At 41.5% G+C, this 14897-nt stretch overlaps 1 protein-coding gene across 1 annotated transcript in view; it reads right to left on the bottom strand.

The window, feature by feature from the left end:
- Nucleotides 1-244: 244 nt before the first annotated feature.
- ITGB1 (integrin subunit beta 1) overlaps nt 245-14897 on the bottom strand; it is a 43296-nt gene continuing 28643 nt past the window's right edge. Inside the window, exons 10-16 of the mRNA XM_058025635.1 lie at nt 14524-14664; nt 14202-14404; nt 12979-13217; nt 11312-11534; nt 10326-10558; nt 8035-8201; nt 245-545 (exon numbers count right to left, since the gene is read on the bottom strand). Of these exons, the coding sequence (XP_057881618.1) occupies nt 480-545; nt 8035-8201; nt 10326-10558; nt 11312-11534; nt 12979-13217; nt 14202-14404; nt 14524-14664 (1272 nt within the window). The 3' untranslated portion in view covers nt 245-479. The remainder of the gene's footprint in view (nt 546-8034; nt 8202-10325; nt 10559-11311; nt 11535-12978; nt 13218-14201; nt 14405-14523; nt 14665-14897) is intronic.

The raw sequence follows: 14897 nt of genomic DNA, 5'->3' as shown, positions 1-14897 counted from the left end.
CTCCATGCTACATGAGTTTAATTACATCTGCAAACTCAAGCCCTGATTTCCCTGTAAAGCTAAAAAGTTTAATACTAAATGGCTAGGCAGAGCCCTCATGCTGATTGCTTTAACCCCTTCCCTCCCAGTCCTGCCATGCAGCACCATGCCCTGCACAAGACCTGGATTCACAACACGGGAATGGGAAAGGTCAAAAAGGCACCATGTGACCTGGGCTGACTAGGCTACACAGTCTCAAGTTTTTTTTTTTTTTTGTCCCACCTCTGGCACCAATTACTCTTATTTGCAAAAAAAAAAAAAAAAAAAAAAAAATTAAAGAAAATAAAAAAAAAATTTACATAGGGTCTATTTTCACACAGGAAAACAAACCTGTATGTAATTCATTAGTAAAATCACTGCAGCTTGCCCTAAATCTATCTTATTGTGACTACAAAAGTTGCTATACTGCATACAGTGTTGTGAAGTTATACAAGCAGTGTTCATTTTCCCTCATATTTAGGATTGACCACAGTCGTCACTGCACTCTTGTAAATAGGATTTTCACCCTAGAAAAAGAAAAGAAAATATATTAACATTTAAAGATATGAAAAAAGATCTGTGTTTGCAAGAAGCATAAAAATCAGCATAAAAATTACCCATTAATGCTTTGCTTGTATATACAAACAGCTTAAGTCAAACTAGTTTTCCTTCTAGTAACTTGAACAAAGGCATGCACAGCTAATAAATAAAGCAAAGGGTTAGCAGGATCCTGTTCCATTTGCACCACAGAATTCCTTGGAGGCAGCTGAACCTCAGGGCTGAGGCATCACCCAGGGCTCTGCAGCCCAGGGCATTTTATAGAGAAGAACAGAATTGTAAACACCAATGTTTGACACCAGGACTGACCACAGGCCACATTCTGCTATAATAAACATTTAAACAGCTTATCTTACATTGTAATTGAATTCTAGAAACAACTTGGAAAGACTGCTAGTATTTTGCTAATACACAGTCAATATTTACAGTGAACATTCAGTACTTGTCATTCTCATTTTATTCCTGCAGATCTCCCCAACCCCCTTAAGAGGAAAATGTAGAGATAAAACAAAGAAACTTCTGTACTGGTGCAGATACTGTAATAAAACAATTATTTCTACTGATATGAGACAAGCCTACAGAACAATTGCTTACATCTCTCTTGCTGAGATTTAAAACCCCCTAAATGAAGCTTATTTTAAGCTTCCTTTTCCCCCCGGTTTCCTTCTATTTCAGTACATCTTCCTTCACTTATGACATCCTTGCACACCTCAGATGAACAGCTTGAACTCAAAACTAACAAATAAATCTTCACAGGAGAAAGGACCACTGCTAGAAGGGCCTGGAGCTGCAGCCTGAACCTCAGCCTGAGTGAATGCTGTGTGCCAGCATGGAGCTCTCTGGGCACACACAGCTGCCTCCTGAGCAAACTGAGCTCAGCGAGGATGTGAGCTCCAGGGCTGCCTGGCCAGGGCTGGATCTGCCCTGCAGCACAGTGAGGGCATCTCTGTCCCTCCAGAGCTCCCCACCCCAATCTGAGATGGGCTGTACAACCATATTGACTCAACTCCATTTACAATACTTCAGGTTAAACCAATTTTTCCTACACTCAATTAAACGATGCACAAACATCAGGTGTCTATTTTTCAGGGTCATAAACCTGGAAAAACAGCTTGGAATACCACAGAATGTGCCAAAGGCAAGCAAGAACCTCACTTGGTGTGAAATTTTTTCATCATGGCTCCTGGGAAGTTTGCTGCCTTCTGTTTGCAAGGCCCAGCACAGGATGAGTAACTGCTCTACCCCAACACCAGAGGCTGCAGCTGCTCTCATGGTTCCTTTCACAGAAAAAGGGTTTTTCTCCCCACAGCCAGCTTCTCTAGCATGCAAAGAGCAAGAAGGCACATCCAATCTTGCCTAGATCCAAGAGACCTGTCCAGCCAGAACCTGGACTGCCAGACAGTGGAAGTCAAAGCTCTCTGTTCAGTCTTCTCAAGATCTGACTCAATGTCACCTGGGCAGAGGCGTCACCTGAAGGAGGAGCTGGGTGTTCAGCGCTGGCTGTGCTTCACAAATACAGTGGAACAGCAAAAGTCCCTTCCCCCTTCTATCAGCTCCCAGGCAAATGCTGTCTAGATTAGAAGTGTTTCACCTACTGGTCTGGGAAGGGATGAGGAGCAACATTTGGTTGGGGTTGTTTCAATTTTAAATCATGGACAATCATGTGATGTCGCCAGTTCTCACACAGACTAATTAATCAATGCAAAATTATGACCTTCCCTAATATTTTTAGCAAAAGGTTTGCAATAGTAACATGCAAACAAAACGGGAAAAACACGTAGGGATGAGGGATTTCATCTGGTACTGAAGTATCTCTTTATGCCTCAAAGTTCTTGGCAATGTACATTGCTTATTTCCTTGACAAGTATTAACAGAGAATTCTTAAAAATACAAATATAAACCAATAAAGTTTATGATGCAGAGGAAGTCTGTAAGCATGAGAGGCTGTATCATATGCAGAGTAGAAGTTATTGTGCAGCTCCTCCATGGCAAGGCGTTATGTAACAGTTGTGCTGTGTGTAATGCTTAGCCTCCAACATTTTACAGAACAGACTCCCCCAGCACATACAGGGGCTATACACTCACATCTTCTAATTTCTAAAAGAGAGATAAATTCTACCAGATAGCCTAAGAATGGGTCTAAAGGTAAGGACTATAACTTCAAAATTTGCTAGGTGCTACTCATAGAACTAATTTGAACCTGAAATCAGGCTTAACATACAATCTGAATAACAAGATTGCAAGTTTTCTACTACACTGCTTTTTGAAGAGAAGTCAGAATTGAAGTTCTCATGCTGTTGATTTAGCATAAGCTCTTTAAGGATATTGAAACTCTGTCCTGCCTCCCCTTGTACTTGCACTTCTCAGAAGCACACAGTGGGATTTAGGTCACTGGATAAAGCACTCGACTGGCTGTGTCCCCATGTCAGGTCAGCGTCTCAGTTCCCATTACAAATAATGGAGATTTAGTCAATATTCACAACTCTTCAGCTTAACCCAACCTGACATTTGATCAGCTAAATGGCTCCTGAGGCTCTACTGCCTAAAATTGCAACACAGGCACCTGATGGATCTGCAGGTTCCACTGCCTACAACTGCAACACAGGCACCTGATGGACCTGCAGGTTCCACTGCCCACAACTGCAACACAGACACCTGATGGACCTGCAGGTTCCACTGCCTACAACTGCAACACAGACACCTGATGGATCTGCAGGTTCCACTGCCTATAACTGCAACACAGGCACCTGATGGATCTGCAGGTTCTACTGCCTATAACTGCAACACAGGCACCTGATGGATCTGCAGGTTCCACTGCCCACAACTGCAACACAGACACCTGATGGACCTGCAGGTTCCACTGCCTATAACTGCAACACAGGCACCTGATGGATCTGCAGGTTCCACTGCCTATAACTGCAACACAGACACCTGATGGACCTGCAGGTTCCACTGCCTATAACTGCAACACAGGCACCTGATGGATCTGCAGGTTCTACTGCCCACAACTGCAACACAGACACCTGATGGATTTGCAGGTTCCTTCCCTGCTCTCCTCTGGTGAAGCCCTGGCTGCTCCAGCCACCACAACCATTCTGCCTTGGGCCTGCCTTAGCAGGGTCTCCTGCAGACAGCTCTTCATTAAAATAAATATCCACTAATCCAACATGATGCTCCCCTCACTCAGGGCCTCTCACAGCTGGCAGAGGGTATATATTTTCAGACATTAGAAGCATTCCTGTCTTTTCACTGGCCACTAAAACATGGGATTCCAAACTTGATGCCTTAGACTAATAGTATGATTTGGAATGCTCCCTTTTCTTCATGGCACTGCAGAGAATACACTGGTTTAAGCATGCAGAGTTAGGGAAAACACATTTGCCACATACCCCTACAAATGAAAACTCCATGCACACTTAAACCAAAATTAAAACTAACAAACAGTAACCACATACAAGACTCAGCGAAATACTGAGCAAAATAAAGATGGAGGTACTTTTAAAAAGTCTTTAAAAGACTGGAGTGATCAAAGGACAACAGTTCAGTCCAGTGTTACATAAAGATGAAACTATCACACAGAATAGTTCTGTGTTCAATTAACCTTCTTATTCCTTTTGCTGCAGGGGCTCAGTGTTTCAACAGCCACTGAATTACCTCCATGGTGGGTTTAAGACCTAAGTCACTGTAAGAAAAGGAGTTAAAGCTCATGCACACGCTGTTCAAGAGCTGCCCGTGACTGTTCCAGCCCCCGCCGCTGTCCCAGCGCTGCTTCCCAGGAGCGCGGGGCCGGCTCCGTGCCCGGGCGGCCGCCAGAGGGCGCCGCCAGCCCCATCCGTCCATCTGTCCATCCCTCCGTCCATCCATCCCTCCATCCCTGCGCCACAAACCAGCGCTCACTGGACACAACAGCTCACAGGAAAGGGACTGAAAACACGGTATCTCTGCTCCCACACCCAGAGCACCTCCATCATTCAGCAGCAAGGCAAGTCACAGGCATAAAACCCAACAGGTGAAGGACAAGTCTCTGCGACTTTGAGCACTTTGAACTGTTTCTGTTTTTTTTTTTTTTTCATTTTAACTAGTAGCTGCTAATAAGGCTAACCAAATTACTACAGACCTAAATTCCTTAAATTTCCCATATTTTATTATTAATGTCTAATACAAATGTGTTTATCACTTGTGAAATTCAAGATGACTGAATTTGGAATCTTTCTGAAGATGCTTTGCAATGCACAATCTATCCCCATGCAGGAGTGGTAATGGCATTCGCTACAGATAGCAGCTCCGTGTTTCAAATTTGTAGCACAGCTTTTTAGTCCAGAAGAAATTTATCCTTAGACTTGTTACAAGCATGATTGCACCAAAGCTTTTTATGGCTGGTTGGGGTAGAACCTGGGCAAACCCAGCTGTTTGAGCATTGAGCACTGGGATGCTGTGGCATCATCTGCACCACCATGGAGCAGCACCAGGGAAATACCTGAGTACCTGGTCCATGGCAAACTCCAGGTGCTGCAGTTCCCTCACCACACAGCCCCAGCCCGTGTGTGGATGATGGCTGTGGGACAGGGGAAGGGTCACACAAACTGCACAAAGTTAATCTGTGGATGCACACACCTGGAGGGAATCTACTACAGTGTGATTTTCATATAATGGGATTTCAGATGACTTTCCTGCCTTGATATTACAAGGCAACTCTTCATCTAAATGAGAGGCTATGGCAATAATCTAAGACCACCAGAAAATCTTATCCATAGGGAAAAGCAGGACCTTGTTTTACATCTCATGGCTCACCTAATTTGACAATTCTGACTTCCTCCTTTCCAGTGTTCCATAAGAATAAACCCATCTCCCTCTCTCCCCAGACTTCTAATATTTCTATGAGTACCAACAATTACAAAGTCATGCTTAAAAAACCCAAAGCACACCCTTTCACACTTTTAACCTTCGTATCTGAGCGAGCCAAAAAGGCAGAAGTCAATCTCTCCATTTACACCAGAGAAAAGCTTTTGGCAGGAAATACATTTTGAAGAGAAATGGCAGCACCAAACATTACATCCTGAAGAGTCACAGGGTAGAGAACAAGAGCACAGAATGGAAGTTACACACCGTATGGGTTGTTAGGTGCTTGTCCTGCATGCAACAGAAAGTACACAATTAAGAGAATGGCAGAAGAACAGGTAACAGAGAATTAACCAGATGGAGTATGTGAAGTGTTAGAAAGGACCAAAAACTCAATCTCCTCCCCAGAATAATTGGCTCTGGGAAGAAAAATGAAAGGGAGATGAATGTGGTTGATGTAGCACGCAAAAGGAATGTTGTTTACAATCCATTTTAGACACACTGCAAAGTGAAATGATTGTGAAGAGAAAAGGAAAGTATTCATCAGGAAGGGCTTGGAATGCTACACAAAGTATTTGGAACTGTTGTCACAGTAAGAGCTTAAATATTCTCAGTTTCTGCTTTCTCCCCTTATTTTTCCTTTACAAAAAACTTTTGAATGCAACACTGAAAAAGGGAGACAGCAGACAGTATAAAATTAGAGACAATGGATCCTTCCCTTCCACTGGCTTCTGAAAAATTCCATTGATGTTTAATGGATGTGCTGCCTTCACAGCTTCTTAATTCCCCTCCCTCTAGTCTCATCTCTGCATTACTTTCTCTTAGTGCTCTTCTGACATCCATTCCCCCCATGTCAGCCTCCCTCTCCCTCCTTCCCCAGCAGCTGGGGGTCCCCGGGAGGAGAACACCTCCAGCACTGATGGAAGGGCAATCTGAGTCTGCAGAAGGCATCAGCTCATCCCTTGTGCTTCCCTGACTTCCTCTCCTGGACACTGCTGTGACTTTGGGGTGTTGGACTGAACTCAGCAGCTCCAACCAAATGAGGTGCTCAGGCTGAGTTTAGGAGGGAGTAGAAACTGAGTGAAAAATGCATCTAGAGGGGACAAGAATATTTCCTCCTGTCCTATTAATGTTCCATATCTATGGACACCCTAAAGCTGGCTAGGTTACAAGGACTGTGATATTGCCAGTTTCAACAGAAATAAGGATGAAAAAAAATAAGGTGCATATTTAATTATAAAATTAGTAGAGTATATGCATTTCATACCTTAATTACAGACTACATCTACACTAGGTTAATAAGCCAAAGCAGTTGACAGAAAAAAGTAATGCTACTCTGTATGTTCACAGAGGTATTCCAATAAAAACAGGGATATTTATAGGCTGGGATATTTTAGGAGTATCTAATCTAGCTTAGCAAAAATATTGATTTTAAGCGAACTGACTGCTGATTTGAAGAACTAGAAGACAAAGCATCCCCTGTGTGTCTCTCTACAATCCAAAAATATTCTTCAATCCTAGGAGCTGCTCTATTATGTATCCACACATCTAGAAAAAATTAAGAATCACTTGTAGTATAGTTTAAGCCAGTACTGGCAGTATTAGTAAGTAAGCAATCTCACTGTCAAAACCAGTTAAAAATTTTCAAGCTGCATTCTTGAAAGCCCCACAATCAAAGCAGAAGTAAGATACACTGAGCAAGACTCAAACTGTGATTAACAGACTGTGACACACAGTGAGTATGAAGTACATGCAAAGGGGGAAAAAAGGAAAGAAAATGAAAGGAGATACAAACTGAGACTTAGAGACCAGCTTTACGTCCATAGTTTGGATTCTTGAAATTGTTAATAGGGCTCTTGTATATTGGATTTTCTTGCTGAAGTAAAAGAAATGGTCAATGTCGAATAATTCAACAGGAAAAAAAAAGCAACATTCTCAAATATAACTGAAAAAGAATCATGCTATATATAAAATAAAATGTTAGTAATTTTTTCCCCAGTGTGAGAATAATCAATTTTCTTAAATAAAACCAAAAGGCTTCCTAGGACAATTTTTCAAAAAGATATTTTCTTATCAAGCCCATGGGGGTGTTGACTTCTAGAGAACTGTGGTGAAGGGGCTCTTGATTAGAGACTCCTGACCCTGCCCAGAGGCAGCGACTCCGTAGCCTATGGAAGCCACAGACCACAGGCTTGCTTTCCTTGCACATTTCTCTGCTGACAAAGAGCTGGGAAGATTTCAGCAAACCAGTACCAGCCATGATTTTGCGACTTTATGGAAGTCTCCCAACTAACCCTGTGTGAGCATTTACAAGATTTCCTCAATCAGTGCAAAATTTTCTTCTTCGCTTTCTACAGAAGTGACTCATCCTTGTAATAAACGTCTTAATCATAGGCTGTAAAGCGTGATAGAACTGCAAAGCTGAACTGTTCTGTCACCATCACATTTCCTCTCTGAAATGTTATTTAAACCCGAGCAACTACTCTCTTTTCTGCCTCAAGAAACACCTCTCCAAGAGGACTGGTTATAATCTGAAACACTTTAAAGCACATGAACAAAAATCCTCTATTTTTCCTCCACTATTCTAGCTTTTATGCATAGAAAAGCTTCTTGACTCACCGTATCCCACTTGGCATTCATCTTCTCCTTTTCAAATTTAGCAAATTCTCTTCTGTCATGAATGATCATTAGTAGTTTCCAAATCAATAATAATGCAAGTCCAATAAGAACAATTCCAGCAACCACACCAGCTACAATGGGAATGATGTCAGGACCACTGGGGCACTCTGGGGAACAAAGCAAGGGAAACATGATTTTCCAAAATGGTAAAGGTAATGCATATCCAGAAGCTGTTAATCTTTGATTTTGTACTGAAGCCAATATTTTAAATATCAGATATGCCAATACTACTTTTCTTTCAAATAACAGAATTTTTGGAATATGTACATCCTGTATCATTCCAGCTTATTTTTATCCTTCTAATTTGTGTTTGATCTTAGCAACAGAACAACCTGTTCTGAAGATAAAGTCTATCCACTGCTTACCCCTTAAGCTAATTATTTACAATATTAAGAGTAAAATAACTAGCAACTGTATTTAAACATGCAAGAGCTCCAAGTCAAAGCTGTGGCAGCACAAATGCCAACCAGCAGAACAGGCCCCACACACAGAAACAGAATATCCCGAGTTGGAAGGGACCCACAAGGATCATTGAGTCCAACTCCTTCCCTGCACAGGAAGTCCCAAGGGTCACACCCTGTGCCTGAGAACATTGTGCAAACACTTCTTGAGCTCTGTCAGGCTTGGTGCTGTGACCACTTCCCTGGGGAGCCTGCTCCAGTGCCCAACCACCCTCTGGGTGAGGAACCTTTTCTAATATCCAGCCTGAACCTTCCCTGACACAACCTCAGGCCATTCCCTTGGGTCCTGCCATGGTTGCCACAGAGATCAGTGTGTGCCCCTCCTCTTCCCCTCATGAGGAAGCTGTAGACTGTGATGAGGTGCAAGGTGATTTAAAGTGGCTGACACAGAAATAATAATCCTCCAAATTAAAATTCCACTATTAACGTAAAATTCCCAATAATCACAAACTGAAGAAAGGCTTTTGGAGAGCTGAGTGCACAGACTGAAGGAGTCAGAAGCAAATGAATGCAAGTCCTGTGCAACAGAACAACTGTGGATAGAACACAGCTTCCCCCACACTCCCTGTCTTCATAGCTGCCTCTGCAAGAGTCAGGGAAAGTGGGAAGGGACACGACAGGAATTCCTTGGGAGACAGTAAGGAACAAGTGTCTGCTCCACAGAACACAGCTCTACTGGCCAGAGCTTGTTCCTTCAGCACTTGCATGGCACAAATTAAGGTGCCTCCTCGTGCACAATGGGCTTGATTCACCTTTGAGCTAAGGCAACAGAAGTTTGAACATGAAAAGGTCAGGCCCTAAAAGCATAGGGCATATACAGCTTGTTTTAGGAGAGAGCTCAAGTTCCTCCTCTATACTTGGACTACTTTTGTAGAGAATTTAAAACATTCTGAATTGAAGCAGTATTTATTTCTAAGAGCCACTAGCCACTGGACTGTGTTAAGAAATGATCATCAAAATGATCAATTCTGAAAATTCCACAAGTATGTAATACAGCACTAAATCTCTAAGGTGCGCATTTTCTATCAGGCTTTTAAAAATCAGGAGACCACAAACTGCTAATGCACAGAACCATAAATTCTGCACTGTTAGATGCAATATGCAGTGATTGAAACTAACAATACTCTTGGTAAAGAAAAGATAAATTACTGATGGAGCTATAGAATTGTTCTCACTTTTTTTTTCCTATCATAAGATTGATCTATTAGGGATTAACTAAACAAAATTATTTTGGGATCTATTATTGAAGGCACCACAGTCAAGTAAAAGCAAAGGTTTTCAGCATAAAAAAATTCAAGCAGTTTGCAGCATAGTACACAATTTCATGTAGACTGATCCCAAATTATCAAGAAAAGAAAAAGAAAAAAAGGAACAAAACCCCACAGACACCATTGTTTATGACAGAAGCGTAGTTAAAAAAATGATCCAATTTATCTAAATAGGACTTGCTACAGTAGAGATAAAGTAAGTCAGAGTACATCAAGTGCAAACAGGAAATGTTTCAACAAATATGCATATCTGATTTACCTTTTGTTTTTTAAAAAAGAATCTGTTTCTATCAGCCTAAGGGTTTGAAAAATCTAGATATAAGGAGACACATGTTTTTCTAAACCTTTTTTCTACTTTTTTTTCCACTCGGACATGCACAACTGTCACTCAGGTAACAGGCACTGGTTTCTGAATGCATTTAACTCACCCAAACCAACCAGAGGCAGCCAACAACTGCACAAATCAACAACAAGGGAGGAGCAGGCAACATCATCATCCTACCTGGGGTCTCCACCACGTGGACATTGGCTTCACCATTGGAGTTGACAGAGTAAGTGAAGTAGAACCAGCAGTCATCCACGTCCTTCTCTTTGCAGTGGGACAGGGGGTCGGGCTGGCCGGGCTGCGGCAGCTTGTCGCGGCTCTCCACGCGCGTCATGTTGAAGTGCATGCACTCCTGCGAACACGTCTCCTTCTTCTCGCCCTTGTCAAAAGCTCTGCACTGAACACAGTCCCTGGGCAAGAACAAAACAGAAAAGTGCTTCTGAATGTGTGCATGGGAGATTTCTAGCATTTAATCTCAAGAAATGTTATGGAGAAAACACAGGGCAAAAAGCCCAAAAAACCCCAACCATTTTGCCATAAAGGTTAGGAAAAAAATAAAGTTGTACCAGTCAAAACATTTATACACCTCGAGATTAACAAAAGTCCTTTTCATAAAATCCTCTTTCCCTGAATGTCCCACAGGTTTGAAGAACAGAAAAAATCCCAAAGTTTTTCAACACCTCTACCTGGGAAATGAATACTTTCAGAGAAGGCACTGTAAGAACAGGGTACTTACAGTGGAACACACACAGGTTAAAAAGAACAAACTCAGTGATGAGCTTTACAGTGGGGTATCACTGCATAATTCATTGAAAAATGCAATCGAACAGGATTTTTTTACTAAAAATACCAAGTTTTTTTCTCAGCACAAAGTGAGTTGCAGCGGAATCCTCTTAGCCACTAATCCTAAACATATTTCAAAGTTTTCATGCAGAAAACGCTAGGTTTCTAAAAACCTGGATTTCCAAAGGGAAGGATGCAAATTTCACTGGCCTACACAGGTCTAGGTTTAGTTATTGACTGTCAAGTTAGTAATTTCAGTATTTCATTTAAGTAAAAATCTTAGCTGAAGTTTTAACTATCAAAAGCTTTGTTTTAAAAATTCTCACATATCACAAACTCAAAACACACAGAAGCTGGGACTTGGTTTTCTGGGTACATACTTGTGCTCTGCACAGACACCGAGGCAAGTCTGACACATTTCACAGGTGGGGCCTTGGAATTTGGGATCTGTACAGTTACAGGTGCCACATTCACAGGTTCCTCTTCCATTGCAAATCTGCCCATTCGATGCCATACACGGTGTAGTATCCAAGGAACAATCGCAGGCGCTGCCAGTGAAGTTGGGGAAACACTCGCACACTCTGCACTTGCAGATTCCATTTCCTGTGCAGTGAAAGGTATTGCAATGAGATCAAGTCTAATACAAAAACATCTGTGACTGTGAGAAATAAATGTTCACCACCTCAGGGTAGATAAAAGAAAAAGAAACCATGGCAAGACAATGAAGAATGAATTAAAAGGTACAAAATACATTTTAGCTCCTTGAAAGACTACCTGCAGGCATTTGTCCCCTTTTCCCATTCTCCCATATATCTGGATTTCTTTTCATAAACAAAATAACAAGACTCAGGAATATCAGATCAAGAATAGTATAATGTGATGACCATATCTCCCCTGGGTGCAGAAGCATGACAGCACTGCTTCAGTTCTCAATCTGGCATGCACTGACTGCTATACGAAAATATAGATAGATATAGACCACTACAGATAAATTCACTGCTCCTGACCTCTTATCTATCACTATACAAATGTATAAAGCAAGACTTAAAAAGATAAGGAGTGCACTGAGTATTCAAAAGACAGAAAAATGAAACAGCTTTGGCTCCACAGGACACCAATGTTCAGCTGCTCTACTTCTGACCTCACACACCCAACCCAACTTCATGCTCCTTACACTCTCTGCACAAGCAACAAGATGCCTTTATACTGATCTGGATGACAAGGAAAGGTCTTTGGCTACACCCCTCCTTCTCCAATGAATGAAGTGTTTCAGTCAACACTTTCCTGTCACCGTGTATTCTGGAACATCACCACCATTGCTCCCATCATCTGCAGAGCAATAGTGGATTCTGAGCAAATCAGACAAATGAGGTATTCTCATCACCCAGAGCTTAGTGGCTTCTCTGTTTTATTTTTGCAGCACAGACAACACTGAGATAGTACTGAGTTATACTCCTATCAAATACTTCCACATGCAAGGCAGCAAAATAATTTAGACAGTGGCTGCTGAATGGCTTTTTAAATTGCTTTTGATTTCAGGAATTAACTATCATCAAAGTCTTGCCTGAAGTCTTAAAGTGTTTTTCTGGATCTTGCACATTCTGGTCTTCACTTACCTTTCAGAACAGTGTCAAGCACCAAAGCCAAGCATTCACTATTACAAGTAAGCTGAGGGCATTCTCTCTTTCTATTGACACAGTGCTTACACTGAGCCAGTACAACATTACAATCTCAGGACAGCTGCCAGCCTTCTTTACTGAAATACCTGAGAGTAATTCTGTAATAAACAGCAGGAGTCAAGTTCACTTTACACCCTTCTTGGAGCTGTGATTGAAGGAAGGTGAAATGTGCATTAACAGACTACATGTTCAGAGGGCTGTTTTATTAACAGACAAGTGTTTGTAATCACTAAATCTGTGAATATCCTCATCTCTGCTATCAAGTAGCTTTGATCTTTTAGCTAAGTATGCCTACTCTGCTGGGTAGAGAAGACAGACTTGTGAAGTGCTGACCAGCTTTGCCTGCAGAAAGCTGAAGCATCTCTCACCTCCACAGATTAAACCATTTGATCGATCACAGTTGAAGTTGTCACATTCACAGTATTTGCCAGAATACACCTCATTGGTGTTCTCCCTTTTCTTGCACACACATTGTCCACAAATGCACTCTCCATTGTTACTGCAGATTTCTGTGCTGTTCTCCCTCCTGCAGTAAGCATCCATATCCTCACTATTTACTTCATCTGTGCTACATTCACATAGTCTTCCGATTCGTCCTTCATTACATCTGCAAGGTAAGAGCATGGCTGAAAATGTAACCTTCATTGAAAGACACAAAAAAAAAAGACCACAAGAATAGCACAAAGAACAGCACTAAAAGTGACTACTCTCTCAAGGGATGTTCCAACTTAATCTTCAAATGAGGTTTCCAGCAGACACCTATGTACCAGTTCTTGAAGGCAGTGGAGCAAACTGGACTAAGCTGCTTTTATGCTGATTATCTGATATTCCAGGTGAGAGACTATGTGTCACTCCCTCTAACTAAACTGTCACATAATCATTATTCTCTCATGTGACAGAACAGTAATTATTTCTCAAGTGACAACAACTGTTCCCTGTAGCTGCTGTGGTATTTCAATGAAAAGGCTCTTATGAACATCAGTTAAGAAGGAGAGTAGATGATCTTCATAGCTGCCAAACTGAGAACTTCAGGGATCAGCACTTCTCATCATCAAGGGTAAGATACAGATGAGCAAATGGAGGCTGCTCTTGCTCCCATCAGTGATCAACAGACTGATACACGGTGTCCATCAGAGACAACAGATCATTGGGAAAGTGCTGCATTTACAAAACAAAAGTCTGTGCTTACCCACAGGCCTGTTCTCACCCATGTGAAACCAAGTGGACACCAAGTGACAGTGACACCAAGTACAAGAAGTTCTTCCACACATAGATGGGAAAATCTGTTCTCTTGATTTTAAAAAGGAACACCAAAAACTGATCTGTATCCTTTAAAGTACTGACACAAGGCCAAATTTGAATTCTGACTCATAAAACAATGCTGATCTAATGATCAATATTTAAGCATAGGGATTATTTGCAGAGATATGGCAGTATTTCAGAGTATCCTAAAAGAAACAGGCCTCTAACAGCAATGCTTGTTCTTTAAAAAAAAAAAAATTAGTGAACTCAAGTAAACCCTAATTAAGGAAACAAAGATCTTGCTTGTATTTCTCTTTTGCAAAAATAAAGAAAATGTGTATTTATTTACCTGCAGGCACCACATTCAAATGTTCCATTTCCTGCATGGCAGGCTGGACTATTAGGTTCTCCTTCACTCTGACACTGACACTCACAGATGAACTGAAGATTAATTTCAACTTCTTCAGTGAATCCCAGGGGTTTAATTTTAATTGTTTCATTTTGTTCTTTCTTTGGACATTCATTAGCTGTTATATTAATCTCGAATCTAACCTAAAAAAAAGCAGTGTCATGTTACTACAAGGAGTTTTGTCTGTACTATTTAAAAGAAATGCTGTGTTGGACATTTTAAATGCATTTTGTATTTGAGCAGCAGCACTGCTCTGAGTTACCTCATCTCCAATTGAAATGTTAGAACACTTCCTTCCATCTTCTTGTGTGTCATTCACTCCATTCTTGCAGAAAGACTTGTAACTGATTGTCACTCCTTTTGGTAGCTTAGTATTTTCCAGGATAACCTCTGAAGAAAGGGACTGAAACAGCAGTTATTACCTAACTTCAAACTGAATTGCAGAAGTGTTCTGTTGAAGAGTAGACATTATACAACTATGCCCAGTCTAAGCACCAACCCCAGAGGCACACTGGAATTATTTAAGTTCCAATGTGCTGAGAAACACCAGCCCAGGGCTGCCTCAAGTCACTCTGTGGTGACTCCTTCCCATGTCTGAGCTTGGACAGGTTCCCCCAGGCACTCGTTTACCCCACA

This window comes from Melospiza georgiana, chromosome 1 (assembly GCF_028018845.1).
Source record: "Melospiza georgiana isolate bMelGeo1 chromosome 1, bMelGeo1.pri, whole genome shotgun sequence".
NCBI classification, from domain to species: domain Eukaryota; kingdom Metazoa; phylum Chordata; class Aves; order Passeriformes; family Passerellidae; genus Melospiza; species Melospiza georgiana.
Note: the sequence above shows the minus strand (reverse complement) of the source record. Positions and strands in the feature narration are given on the sequence as shown.